This window comes from Zingiber officinale, chromosome 1B, assembly GCF_018446385.1.
Source record: "Zingiber officinale cultivar Zhangliang chromosome 1B, Zo_v1.1, whole genome shotgun sequence".
Taxonomy (NCBI): Eukaryota; Viridiplantae; Streptophyta; class Magnoliopsida; order Zingiberales; family Zingiberaceae; genus Zingiber; species Zingiber officinale.
In genome coordinates this window covers 150,159,451-150,174,720 of record NC_055986.1, presented here as the reverse complement: position 1 = coordinate 150,174,720, position 15,270 = coordinate 150,159,451, and the positions used below count along the sequence as shown (strand labels likewise).

The window sequence follows — 15,270 nt, the reverse complement described above, 5'->3', positions numbered from 1 at the left end:
TAATGCAATGTTTTCTACAATGTAATCTCCAAAGTCTTTGCTGGGTGGTTAGCTGCGATTATGGGCAGCTTGTTGGATCTAGCGCAAGCGGCGTTTGTGCAGGGGTGATCCATAAGAGATAACATCAACTTAGAACTGCTTAGGAAATATGCCTGTAAAAGAATCTCTCCTAGATGTATGATCAAGGTAAGACTTATGGAAGGCATTTGACAAGGTGGATTGGGGTTTTCTAGCATCGGCACCTTGATGGTTTTGGTTTTCCCCAACAATTTCAAAAGTGGATACATGAATGTGTTATAACAGTCTCGTATTCTAGAAGTCTAAATGGTGGGCTTCATGGTTTCTTGGCGGGGCTTAAGGCAAGATGATCCACTATCACCCCTATTATTTGGATCATGCCTTGAGGTGCTATCGAGGAGGTTGAAGGTGGTGTCTTCACTGCCTTCTTTTCACTTTCATCCCTTGTGTGGAGAAACCCAATTACGCACCTAGCGTATACAGATAACCTCTTGATTTTTGCTAGAGCAAATGTTACCTCAATCACATTAATAGCGAACTGCTTGAAGGACTTTGGGGATGAGGTAGGGCTGAGACCTAATCATTTGAACTCCAACATGTATATGGCAGCGGTGGATGACACAACAAGGGCAAATCTACTTCAGATCACTGTTTTTTAGGAGGGCACCTTTCCTTTGGGTATTCCTCTTGCTACCGAAAAGTCACGAATTATCGATTATGGACCTCTACTTGATGTGATGACGAAGAAGATAGATGCATGGTCAAAGCACACATTATCCTATGTTGGGCGCTTGGAGCTGGTCAGGTCAGTCCTACAAGGAGTTGAGTGTTATTGGCTCACTATGAGTGATTGATATAATATATGGCATATGTCGAACATTTGTTTGGTCCTCAAAGCATCAACCAATCTCCTTGGCCAAAATTTATCTTTCTAAACAAGGAGGATATGGACTTGGGGATCTACAAGCATGGAATAATGCTCTAATTTGCATGACGCTTTGGAACATCCAATGCAAGACGGATTCTTTATGGGTGCGATGGATCCATCACCACTACATCAAAGGAGTTGATTTTTGGCAATGGCGCTTGAAACCCTCAGATTCCCCATTGGCTAAACGGTTTGTTGACATCCGAGACCAAGTGGTTCAGGGGATGAACGGGTAAGCATATAAGCCTATTGGAATGGTTTGCTGTGGAGAAAAACGGAATAGCAAATGCGTACGATTTTTTCTACCAAAGGGGTTGGTGGCCTCTTGGGCATCAGTGACATGGAGGCCAAGAATTCTGCCCAAACACCACTTTATTATTTGATTACTTGCTCATGGAAAGTTGAGGCCGGCGGATAGACTTCCGTATGTAGCAGACAAAGGTTGTGCTTTGTGTCGTAGGTAGGATGAATCAAATGTGCACATCTTTTTTGTGTTCCATTACCAAACTCCAATGGAACAAGTAAAAAGATGGCTAGACATTCAACTTGAGGTCAGAACCATGGAAAGATTGCTGACCGGCGCATCATGAGAGCATGATACCTTGCTGTTTCATGTATGATTTATGGGAATGTCGCAATAGATGTCATTTTGAAAGTGATGTACCTGATGTTGATAGGATGTTCCACAAACTACAGACACATGTCTACCGGTTTGTGGATCTCCATTGATTGTATGTATGATTGTTTGTCATTTTGACATATATATATATTTAACTTTCCCAAAAAAAAACCACATGAAGTGTGTCAAAAAACAACTTCCACCATTATTCCAAAGCTCAGATGAAAAAAGTGGAGGATTGCATTGAAAGTGGCTAAATCTAATTAGCACTGTTTTTAACAGCAACATTGAACCACTAATAGTTAGGACTAACATAGCTTGCCAATGTTAACATAGATGTTCTGGAAGCATGTCAAGATAATAACACTTGGAAACCAAGAACTATTAAATGGTATGACATATTGGCCAATACTTGAATGAAAATTACAGAACATGTGTTTTACTACTGAACTTGAAAAACCTGAATATAATCACATTAATACCAAGATGAGAGTGAGACTGACTTTTCAATCAAGTGAAAACATGCTTTTGCAGCTACCAAACCTTTTACCCTTCTACCTCAATGGGACTCGCACCCAAAGGAGTAGGATCGAAGCATCATATTATTTCACAGGTAAGTGGAATAGAGAACAACAGTGAAACTAGTGTGGCAAAAGACTCCAGGAGCAGAGTTGCAAGGAACATATTGGGAAGCTAGAGTCGTATAAAGGATGAGTCACAGAAGTAACTGATACCAGCATGTCACTGATTCATTAAACTTAATGTATATATACATATACCAGCCCAAGCATGAGAGCTAGATGAGTTCTTAACATGGTTCAAAATCCTAAGTCGTACCAGAGTTTTAATTTTTAACTGAAACTATATTATTTTGGTATGGTGACTACGTTTCAATATATAGTATTGACAATGAATTAGAGGTGGAGGAAGGAGATGAAGAAAAAGAAGACATCTGGAATACAATTTTGACATTATACCGTACAGACACAAACTACAAAAAGAATAACAATATTATTCAATTCATCTTGACCTGTATTGTAGAATAAAAGGGTGTCAAGTGTTTGCATGACATGATGCTCATTCACATGATTGACATAGAGCACAAAAGTCATTGTTTATGTCGAGTAATATCGAATTTCAGTAATTTATCGAAACAATATATTTCAATCATGTTGTCCAGCACAATACAAGATTTCAACCAGGGTTCTTAATTCCAACAAGTTCATGACTAGTACAAGGAAGAAGAGGAGGAATACCCTAATTAACAGAGGAACATGTTGAAAATTTTTCTCAGACCCTAATCATCTACATATATTGCTCAAGGAAGTTTTCAAGTTGTTAAAGGGTTGAAACATCCTCGACTCCAATCATAACTTCAGGCTTTACTCAATCTCTCTTTTGATATTGACTACTATCCTAAGTCTAGGTACTAAAGTTGTTTCTCTCTCTCACTATGAAACCTTTTGTGAGTTGCCACTTAATCTTCACTAGATTCATAAGTCTGTAGTATCTTCAATTGAAGAGAGTCAAGGAAGAACAAATATCAAGTTTTTGAAGATGATCACTTTGTCCTTTGAAGATCTCTCACTTGATGATCATCACAAATTTCTATTTAGAAAACTTCATCGTCAAAATCTCTTATATGTTGTTATATTATCATCAAGTCGCTCATTTTTTTTCTTTCTATGAGATCTTTTATATCTATACATCAAATTATGTATAGGTAATATCAATGTTCCAGCTTCAGGATGAGATTAAGAGTTAATATTGATAGTAGTTATATTTGTGTTTAGTCTCATATTGGTTACTAGACTGAGTTATATGAATAGGGCATGATAGTTCCCTTTATGAAAAGAATATTGGTTATTATAATCAGTTATATGAATGAGGCATAACAGTTCTCTTTATGAAAACATAAAACAGTATTCTTCTCAACTCCCAGTTTCCCATTAAATAAACATTGTATCATTATCATCAAGTGAACTAATTAAGCTACCCGTATATTACCATAGGATCCTAACAATTCACATATATAAACTTTTAAGAATCAATTCAAGAGAGAAAAATTGGATGATGATAAATTTTGCATAGGGGATGCAACATTTCCATTCATATAGAATAAGTATTCATTCCCTTTTTAAAAAATTGATATTAAACAGAAAGGCATCATAATCTTTCCAAATAAGGTTTCATATAATTTGTGGAAAGTTCTGAAAGGAATATCAAGATAAAATGTAACAGGCTGTTAGGCTTAAAATCAAGGCTCTGAGTTGCTACTCAGAATGAGATGTGCTGGTGTCGTGTTGGCCGTGTCAACACATGACACAAGTAGGAATCCATTAGGAACTAGGGGAAGCATCCATGTTCCAAAATTGATAAACCAACCCAAAACAATTGATTTGTCAGTTTGGTTTGGGTTTGCATATTTGGTACTATTGGTTTCAGTTTAGATTTTGTTTGAATTGCACAAACCATTAAAATTCCTATTGGCTAGGTTCAATTTTAACAGTTTGTACAAGTTCAAACAGAAACTGACATGAGATTAATAATTTAACCTTTAACCTAGCATGCAAACCAAGACCACACGAATAAATTGAATGCTTTGGTTTAGATTGGTTTAGTTTGGTTTAGTGTTTGGGGCATATACATATACATATATTAAAAAAAAACTGAATCAATCTAAGTTGAAGTGTTTGATTTATTCATGTGGTTTTGGTTTGCATGCTAGGTAAAATTATTAATTTGTATATATTAGTATATTAATTATTATGATTTTATTGTTATTTATTTTTTAGCTTTGTTAACCATCATAAAACTGTAAGTATAATAATTTTTATCATTAATCTCAATAAGATTATATTTTAGAAAATAGTTTTGGATTCATTTTCAATTAATTTATAATTTTTAAATACCAGATTCTAACCAAAATTTTGGTTTGGTTTCAAACCAAATTGAAACAGCTTTTGTTCGGACATCATATCCACCTAATTGCACCCACTGTGCTAGGATTAAAAAAAACAAGACATCATAGTTTTACGATACATATTGTGTCAAAGTCATAATATGGCATCCACTAATTATTCCATTTCCTATGGTGGTAAACGTATATTTCCTTAGACTTTGGAGTCATTGGCTCAAATCCCAATATATTGCTTTTGCATTTGTTTTTCTTTAAAACAAATTTGCACCAACAAATAACTATATTTATAAGATTTCATTATGCTGACTTTATTTTGACTTTGGAAGTTTTAAATGAGAAAAGAAGGAAAATAAGTGATTTAAAAGTCATAATTGTATGGCATTCTATTAAATCAATGGCACGTTCTACTTAATTAAAAATAATTTATATAACTATTTTCAATCATTGCAAAAGAAAAAAAAATACTCGTATATAATTCTTTGATGCCATAATTAACATTAGTTAAGTGGCCACATAATAGATATCCCTAAAATTTAAATTTTGATCTACGTGGAGAGTTACATGGATCCTACCCAAGATTTAAAATCTCGACCCGTGCCGAGGTTTTGATCCCGGACCGGAACGATACGGTTTCGGTATCGTATCGTGTCGTGCGGATACTATTTCGGTATTTTTTTATTTATATATAGTAATTATTAGATAAATATGTTTATTGTGTATAATTTAAAAATAAGTTGTATATTAATTTTATATAAGTTCTCAATTATTAAACAACTTAATATGGTTAGAAAAAATAATTAAATATAATTTTCTTTAAAAAAAGTTGATCTATAAATAACTTGAATTAAAATTGATACATCATAATATGTTACCTTATTAATACTAAAAGGAGTGGCGTGAATCAGATGGAAGCATTGGTTCTTGCGACATTCTACTTAGGTTAACTCCATAGTTCTCCAATGCACAAGATTAAATAAGCATCCCATGACATGCAATATTGATATTGATTTCTCCACATGTTCATCAGCGTGTCTCGATTCATCGGATGTTGGATTTGAACTGGCACCACTGAAATCGGAACGGGTACAGGTACAGGCACAGGATAAGGATAAGCATACGTCCCCGAGCTCTGGTATGATCGATCACCATATGATGCATCAAAGTTATAATAAGAAGGTTGCGAGTGTGATGAACTTCGACCAGAATCAATTTCAGCTAAACTCTCCCGCATATCTTGATAATTATGAGCTTTCTTTTGTTTCTCACCCTTATATCGACGTTGATATTGAATAGCACTACTTCTAGCTCCATGATCGAATCTTGAGTTGCATGTGTGTAATCTATCTCACATGTCCATGGCTTCGGTGCTAGAGTAGGGGGAACATAATTTTTACCACTAGATGCATCCATGAGTACTTGCACTGCTATCAACATCACTATCCTCATTTCGAACTTCTCGTCAGACTACAGCGTCAAAAGGTGATGATGTTTCATCACTGTCATCATGTTCTTGCTCATCAATTGCATCGAATGGATTTTCTCTAATTCTAAATTGACCCCTTCCCGTAAAAGTGCCTTTTTCTTTCTTTTTAGTAAAAATTGCAAGAGCTTTGCCTTTGCCTTTATCTATGGACTTTGGTTGGGTCTGGGATGTTTGAGAATGCCTAGACCGAGCAGAAAATCGAAATTCTTGATCAAAAGCTTCATCATCTTCTTCCTCGCAAATATCTCCTTTAGCTTGTATTTTTTCAATTTGTTGAGTAAGAAATTGAGATGGTCGTGGTGGGTCTCCTGCTTCATCAAGTAATGGATTCTCAGCCTCAACAGCGCTCCACCAATCCATCATTGGATCATTCTCAGTTTGGACAAATCCAATATCAAATGGGTCTACATCACCAGACTCTTGTTCTTCATTCTCTTCTGTTATTGCTCTTAGTTGAAGACGCATATTATAATGAACGTAGACCATCTTCTCCAAGCGACGATAAGAAAGACGATTTCGTACTTTTGTATGAATGAGGGAGAAAGTTGACCAATTTCTTTCACAACCGCTTGAAGACGTTGTTTGTGAGAGAATTTGTACTGCAATCTTTTTCAAATTTGGAATTGATCCTCCATATTGTAACCACCACTCAGCTGTAAGATAAATAAGAACAAAATTAAAATAGTATTTATATTTATTGACAATAATTAGTAATAGTTTTTACTATACTTACCTGCATCCATTTTATATCTGCATGACACTGCAATAGGATTGCTAAAAGAACCATATGTCTCTCGAAATAATCGCTTTCATTAATAGTCTCAGCAATTGATTCTCTATTTGTATGAAGTCTTGATATTACATGTCTGAGAGCCTCTAATAAATCATCATTTGTGCCAAGATTATAACAGTATTGATATGCCGGATTGAGATAATAACCTACGATAATTAAACATATATAATTATTAATAATAATATTAAAGATTCTTTATCATTAAAAAATACGTACCGGTCAAATGAATATCTTTTCCCATTTGATTGTCCCATCTTGTAGTAATTATATCAATGTAATGTTGATACTTGGTTGGTGATTGTAGACGCCTCTTAATTTCTTCTTTTGTTTCATGAATTAGGCGGTAAACGTTGTCCATTTATGGCTTCTTATCCATATCAACTTTACGTAGAACAATGTACAATGGTTCTACTGCTATAAGAATCTCTGCGATATAGTCCCAAAATCTGACAGATATAATAATTTTTTTCACCTCCTTACCTTCGGCCGTGTTAGAATATCGCGAGGCCTCCCAATCCTCAAAAGAGAACATGACCTTCAATCCAACTTTTTTTCTGATTCAACGACTTTAACAGAAGAAAGTGAGTGGCAAACCTAGTCGCTCCTGGTCGCAGAATCTCCCCATCAATAAATTTCCTCATTAATCGATGAACTCAATGATGGTTATAGAGGAATTTTGTTAAAGATTGACCTTTTTCACTACCTTCTTCACTATATCAAGCTTACCGATATCTGCCATCATCAAATTGATACAGTGTGCTGCGCATGGTGTCCAAAATAATGTTTGATACCTTTGCTCCAATAACTCTCCAGCCCTTTTAAAGTTGGCACCATTATCTGTAATCACCTGTACTATATGTTCTGCACCTATCTCGTGAACTACACTATCCATCAAACGAAATATGTAGGGCGCATCATGATACTCTGTAGTTGCATCAATAGATTTATGAAATATCACCTTTCTATTGCAGTACAGTAGAAAGTTGATGATGCTCATCCGTGTAGGTCCTGTCCAGCCATCACACATCAACGTAACCCCATATAAGCTCCATTGCTTCTTGCATGATAGGATCCAAGTCTTGATCTCCTCCACTTGTTCATTTAAATATGGACCGGCAATTTCATATGCAGTCGGAGGTTGAATACCTGGACCAGATTTTTGGATGTTGGATAGCATGCTACGGTAGTATGTGTTGTTTGTTGCATTAGGGGGAATATGATTAAAATGGAAAAATTTAGCAATACTTTTACCGATTGATTTCTTCTTCTCTTTTGAATATGCATCATCAATCCTAGTCTGTTTGCTAGCTTGGTCGGAATGCTAGTGGATCAATATCAACAATATCAATTGTACGTCTTCGTCCCATAGAAGGAAAAAAAAACGACCAATACCACTTTGTGTTGAAGGAATACGAACACTTGCACTCCTTCCTAATGTTGATGCAATAGTTGAGCCACTTCCACTCGCAGGGCCACTTCTATGTCGCATATTTTGCTCATAGTCATATTGAGTTCGAGAGGCATTGAGAGCTGCTAAAAAGTCTTCGTCATTTGGAACTTCACCACGACCTTCCATTTTATCATAGATTGGTTCTTTAGAGCTTCGACTATCAACAAGTTCACGTTCTCGTTGTTGTTTATACTTTAATGTCTTTTTGCCATCAAGTTCCTCTTTCATTGCACGACGAACTTCTTGAGAAACTTTTGGACAATTAGAAACATCCGGATATCTACCAGCAAGATGTTGTTTTAGGCGTGTAATCCCGCCGTCGCGTCCAATCATATCGCAATGCAAACATTGCCAATGGAATAAATTTTCTAATCGACGTGCGTGTCTCCAAGCTGGATCATGAGATTGTTGTTTGGGTGTCATTGCCTAGTATTTTATTAGGAATCATAAACATGACAGCATACCTTTATCAAGATTTTTAAATAAAAGACTTGTAATATTTCTAAACATATTACAAAAGTACAAAAGTTAATATTCATGGATCCAAATTTTAAATTAATTCTAAGATAAAAAAATATTATCTATAATAAATATATAAATTAACATAAAGATGTTACTTTATATATAATAATTATATAAATTAATTAATTATTATTTTAAAAATATAAAATAATAAAAATATCAAAATATAAATTTAATTTATTAGCTTTTTTTAGAATTTTTATTTTTTTAGAATATTAGAATATAAATGATAAATCTGAATTTTTATTATTTTTTTAAACAAATTAAATTAAATTTTAAATAAAAAATATTATAATATATATCTGAATTTTTATAATTTTTTTAAAATTTTAAATAGATTTATTATAATTTTTTTAAAAATTTTAAATACAATTTAAAACATTAAAAATTAATTTTCCAAAATATTAATTAAAATTTTGATTTTTAAATATATTTTTTATATATTTTAATTTTTATTGAGAAAATTTAATTAGTATTTATAAAAACCTATTTGGAATATCACGCCTACCTTAGGAATTGTTATAAATCTAAATTATAATTTATTTTCTTAAAACGCACGCACGCACCGCGATCACGCCGCGGGGAGCGATCACGCCGCTGTCGAGCGGTGGATCGCAGGGGTCCGGCGACTCCTTCTGCGCCGCCGGACCCCTGCGATGCATAAGCGATGGGACGAATAGGGGAAATCGTACCTCTACCGCTGCTCGCCTTCTTGGTGCTCGCCTCGCCGCCGCCGCTGCTCGCCTCGCCTCGCTGCTACTAATCGATCTCTCGTTGGTACGTTTTATAGGGTTTTGCGCGCGATAGAAGGAATCGATTCGATTCCTTCTGTCACGCGATTTATCAATCGCGAGTGTCGCTTGTGCTGGCGTGCATCAACGCGCGTATCACGCGCCGAAAGCACAGCTCCACGCCTGCGCGTATCACGCGCCGAAATCACTGAGTGTCGGGTGCCGGGCGACGAAACGGTAAAAACCGCCCGGCATGAAACAGCACCTTAATCCCTAATCATACCTAAAGAATATCCAACATAAGCCTAGAAAATGCAGATACGAATTTAAAAAAAAAAAAATCAAAGTCTATTGAATTAAGCATGATCTCACATGTTCTTTTTCAAGTCAATCTTTTAAGTTCGTAATTTTAAAATAAAATCAATTTGTGACAGTAATTATCAAATAAGTGAAAAAGACTTACATGATGCTTGGGTGTTGGCACTAAAGTATAAGTTCTTCAACCTAGTACTGTGAATAAGGAGATTTTGTATGCTACAAGAAAAAAAAATAGATTACCTGATTAACATCGTTGTGTCTTAGTCCACCTACTCAATGACTTTGACAGAGAGTTCATGTTTGTCAACAGGAGAACCACCTAGCAAACTTCATGGCTCAACCTCTATGAAACAAACTATCAAGAACCTTATTCCACCTGCTGCTTGATGGAAGAGTAGCAGTGGTGACTTCATGCTCATCGAAGAGAAGTGGTTCTTATGTTATTTGTATGTCCTAAGGTCATTCATCATTCTAATCAACCAACGAAACAAAAAACTTTCATCCATGCCAACCAGCACAAAAATGATTTTTTAAATTGTGCCTAAATCTGTGTATAACTCCAACATCTTCTGTTTTTCAAGATCAGAGATAATAAGTAATTGAGAATTTGTAGTCTTAGGTTTCCTTTCTTAAAATTCATCAAAAGTATCCACTATAGCTTTCTCATGCTGCTGTTTACAATCAGATGGAGTAATCTGCAGCAAGAGTTGTTGATTCTTTATTAAAGGAAGCCATGAAGACTTACTAGCTCCCATAACGATATAAATCTGAACTGCTTGCAGCTTGGCTGAGTTGGACCTCTGTTTGTGATTCAGCCAAACCACAGTTGTCAGAATTGATGTTTCTTGAGCAAATTGGATCCAAGTTATGAGTTGGATCCCACTAGAGAGCACAACCTGCAAGTCAACTGAACTAGAGAGGAGCCTAAAACCGTGGTCTAACGAATTCCCAATTATTGTAGTACTTTTATAAACTTATGGAACACACCTAGCCATTACTCAAGGGTACACGTGGCACCCACCAATTCCCTTTCCAGACGATACTTTCTAAGCCGTTAACTGCCCATCCAAGTGGTGGACACTCACTAGCCTAATCCCTTTCTTTACAATAAAGCTCTGTAAGCATGGTAATTTTACCTCTTGGACATGTGTCCTGACCTAGCAAAAAGACAAAATTAGTGCACAGTAATATCAAATTATCTACATGAATCTCCAATGTTTTCTTGTATAATTCATACATAAAGCCATTACCTTCCAATGATTTTCTCCCCCACCCCACCCCCATCCTCAGATCAGGAAAAACTTGGCTATCTCTTCAAACGTGAGGGTAAGTTCAGATGGATTTATGGCATATCTATGTTTGGGATATTAAATGAACCAATGACTGGGGGAAATATTAGCAAAATTCTTCTGCAATAATTTCCTTGTAGGCGGTGCTCATATTGCTGACAGATAGGTTATTAATCCAGTTCCTAGTCTTGGTCCATTTTGATGGCAAGAAAAGAATTGTGTCTTACTCTTTGCTCATTGTTTCAGCAGGTTCCCTAGACTTAGTAATTCATCCAGTTCAGTAAGATGATATTTTTCTATTAGGTCTTTGAATATCATCTTGAGCATGGGAAACCTCAAATCAATCATCTGATATTGCTCAAGAATTTATTTCTCCTTATTTTTGCTCAAAGTTACATACCCTATTCCAAGTTTTAATGTTGATATGGTTTTTTCCGATGTCTCCGATATCAGTAAACAGCTAACTTGCTGCAGCAAGGATCTGATCTGGTGAAGTATTCCCATTTGAAGGTATTATGTCTTGTACATAATGGTTGGAGTAAGTTATCATCAAAATTGAAAGGGTGGAGGAAATGACACAAAACTTTTGGAAGAACCAATGATTCTCAAGTTTGAAGTGTTATATGGTGTCCAGTTACAGTGACATTATTTGTTTGCTTAGCCTACAACAAATTACTCCCTTATTGAAAAGTAATAATGACAGAGAAAGAAGGAAGTAACCAAAGCAACATTGCAATAGCAAAAATTCTATTTATTTCTTAAATAGTTTTGTCTGACCAATACTAACCTGAGAACAAATCAATCCTTACAATAAAGACTCTCACCAAATTTATTTATTCTTATTTGTGTTCATGGTGCATTCCTTATTCCATATTTTAATGTCAATATGGCTCTTTCTGATGTCAGTAACCGGCTAACTTGCTGCAGAAAAGAAAAAAAACTGGTGGGAGTGTTCCTCTTTGGAGGCACTATGTCTCATATGTGACGATCTGATAGCCCAAACTTTTACAAGACCCAATGATTCTCAATTCTGAAGTATTCTTGAATGTCAATAGAGTAAGACGAGTTAACTCATCCTCCTGACGCATGCTACTAAGACAATTCAATTGGGTGAAAATTTTGAATCCGTCACCAGTGCATGAAGTGCCAAGAAGAACGTAGGAAGCAATCAAAAAAGTAATCCATCCAACAGTGTGATAGCTTGTGATCGATTTAGTTTACCTTGCCAGACGCTGATCTTGAGGGCTTCCTTGCTGAGGCCGCGGACATAGTTGCCAAGATACTTTTGCAGAAGGTAGGCAACTCTGTCCTCCAGCATCTTTGTTCGTCTTCTATTAACTATCAACTATCAACTACTGCTCATGCTACGACTCGGTCGGTGGATCATCTACCTCTCACCGACAAACGCCGCCGCCTATTCGAAGACGACCGACGCGATCACCGACGAAAGGGTAGGGACTGAGAGAGGAATTTCGCGGAGACCCGCGACCACGATTACGGGGTGAGATCGAAGAAGTTGCAACCGGAAGGAAGAGGGGAAAGGTCTCACGCTCACCGCCTTTGATCGCTGGACTCCATAAGAGAATGGCTTTGGTCGAAGGACCATAGCGCCCCTTTCATCCCAATTTTTTTTTTAGAATAATCTTCGGAATTATATTACATCTTTTAGACTTTTACTAATTAATTTTAATAAAATCTAAAATAAAATTACGGTCAATATCTTATATATTTAATTTACATCTTAATTACTAACACCATGATAAAATTAGTAACACCATGAGAAAAAAAATTATAAATATTTTAGATCGATGATATTAGAAAGTATATTTTTTTATCTTTTGATTAAGATCAAATATATTATTTATTTTTATTAGTTTAATATTTAATATAAAAATTAAATTAATTTTTTATGAGAGATAATTTGTTACAGTAACTTACTATTGGATTTATCGAACGTGTGTATATATACATAGACGATATAAGATACTGGTGAACTTGATCAAAAGAGTTTGATAAAAATTTAAAAAAAAAATCCTTAATTATTAAAACTATTTTTTTAAAAAAAATAAAAAAAGATCTTATTATATGTTTAATAGGGAATAGCAAAGGAGCAAAATGAACCTCAACAATAACCAGGAGCAAAATGATACAAGAAAATAATAAAGGGTTTTACGTAGTTAAAAAGAAGTCAATAGTTTTATTAAGGTGATGGTCAAAGTTAACAGAAGGATGCTCTCTAACTTCGTGTTGTTTCCAACTCTGTGCAATCTCCGACTCTATGACATTCCTGAACTCCGGATCATTCCTGACTCTGCGCTGCTCTCGGCTTCATGCAATCATTGACTTCATGTCATTCCCAACTCCGGATCGTCCACGACTCCACGCCGCTAACTCTGGATCATCTTCAACTCCTTGCCACTTCCGACTCCTTACAATCTCTAAATTTGTACCATTTCTGTCTCCACAGGCGAGGTGTGGAGTCATTACTCACGGAAGATACGGACAATGTAGTTGTTTTCTTCAGATAGCGTGGGGAAACATAGTCATTTATTCCAGAAGAGACAGATAATGTCTCTATTTATTTCGGAGAACATGGATAACACAAGTGTAGATCTTGGAACACACGGAGAACATAAGAATGTAGTCGCAACTCTATAAAATGTCACCCACTCCTATAAGTGCAGGCACGCGCACACACTTGAACTTCCAAAAAACCCTAATCTACTCTTTTTCTTCATCCCCCTCCCAGCCCCTAGCCCCGCCCCCGCCGCGTGGCAAAGTGGCTAAGCTAGGACACTTTAGTCTTCATTCTAACCCTCTCTCTTTCTGGTATCTTCTCTTTAGGCTTTGGCGATCTCTTTACAAGTTCTTATTGTACTAAGGTGATTAACGACAAAGTCAATATCCACGCCAATTAAGGGTGGAAAAAAATATCAAAAATTTTGGTAAACCATTCAGACCATACCAATTTAACAGTATATCAAAAAAATTAGAATAATTGTCTCACCCTGAAGGAGTCCATGCCCGACAAACGGATAACATCTCCCCCCTTATGACAACGTATAGAATCTGGATACATAGCATATGGTTGTATAAGTATAATAACTATAGCCCACACGGCTATAAGCACTTGAAGGACCGTTGGGCCGGCTAGGAGGGGGTTGTTGGATATCCTGCTAACACAAAAAGGAAAACAAACCCTCCTCGAACTCTTTAGGCTAACACTTGCATAAATAAACTAAGCAGTAAATTAAAAGCATAAAGAAAAGCGAGGCACAAAATATTTACTTGGTTACAACCGATGTGGTTGTTAATCCAAGGAAGATTAAGCTCAATAAAACTCTTTCTGGCGGAGAAGCCTCGTACAACGTTGAAGTGCAGAAAACAGAAGCTTAGACTAAAAGAGAGTGTGCAAGCACTGGATTTACAATCAGTGAGTTCTGTTTAAGCTTCTGGACCAAGGCTATATTTATAGTCTTGGTAGGGGTCACAATGACATGGGGATAAATTTTATCCCCAGCGGTGGATCAGTCAAAACTCGATCTGTTGAAAGTCCATTCAGGCGCCGGATGGTTCCGGCGCCGGACAGCTCGGCGCCCGGATAGTTCCGGCGCCGGGCCAAAAGTCAACCAGTTGACTTTTGGTCCGTGTCTTCTCTGGTTCAGCTCGCCTCGGTCCGGGTCTTTCGCTCCGGCTCCGCTTGCTTGGGTGATCTCGACATCGGAATAGGGCTCACCCAACCCATCTTCCGGTCTTCTCGAGCGTGCTTCCCTCGACTCTCGTCCCTCGGAATTACCGCATGTCCCTTCTCGTCCACCAGCTACTCATCGAGCCCGTCGCCTCTCTCCCGTGCCGACCTTCGCGCTAGTTGCGTCTCTTGCTCCCGAGCAATCTTCCGCTCGGCTTTCGTACCTCGGACCCACCGCACTTCCTTCTCGTCCGCGGTGTACTCTTCCATGACACCTCGTCCCTCGGACGCACAGCACGCTTCCTTCTCGTCTTCGCTCGAGTACCTGCTCCTAAGTTCCTGCACACTTAGACACAGGTTAGAAACAACGCAGACCTAACTCAACTTGTTGATCACACCAAAACAACCTTGGGGTTCCAACAATCTCCCCTTTTGGTGTGATCAACCCAAGTTAAGCTAGGGTCAACAATAGATATGAAATTAAGCAGTTTATTGCAATAACATGCAACAT

The 15,270-nt window shown here is 36.8% G+C and overlaps 1 protein-coding gene across 1 annotated transcript in view; it reads right to left on the bottom strand.

Moving 5' to 3' along the window:
- The window catches only part of LOC121984930, a 146,792-nt gene extending 134,095 nt beyond the window's left edge, over nucleotides 1-12,697 (bottom strand). Inside the window, exon 1 of the mRNA XM_042538116.1 lies at nucleotides 12,293-12,697. Within this exon, the coding sequence (XP_042394050.1) occupies nucleotides 12,293-12,389 (97 nt within the window). The 5' untranslated portion in view covers nucleotides 12,390-12,697. The remainder of the gene's footprint in view (nucleotides 1-12,292) is intronic.
- Between the last annotated feature and the right edge of the window lie 2,573 nt (nucleotides 12,698-15,270).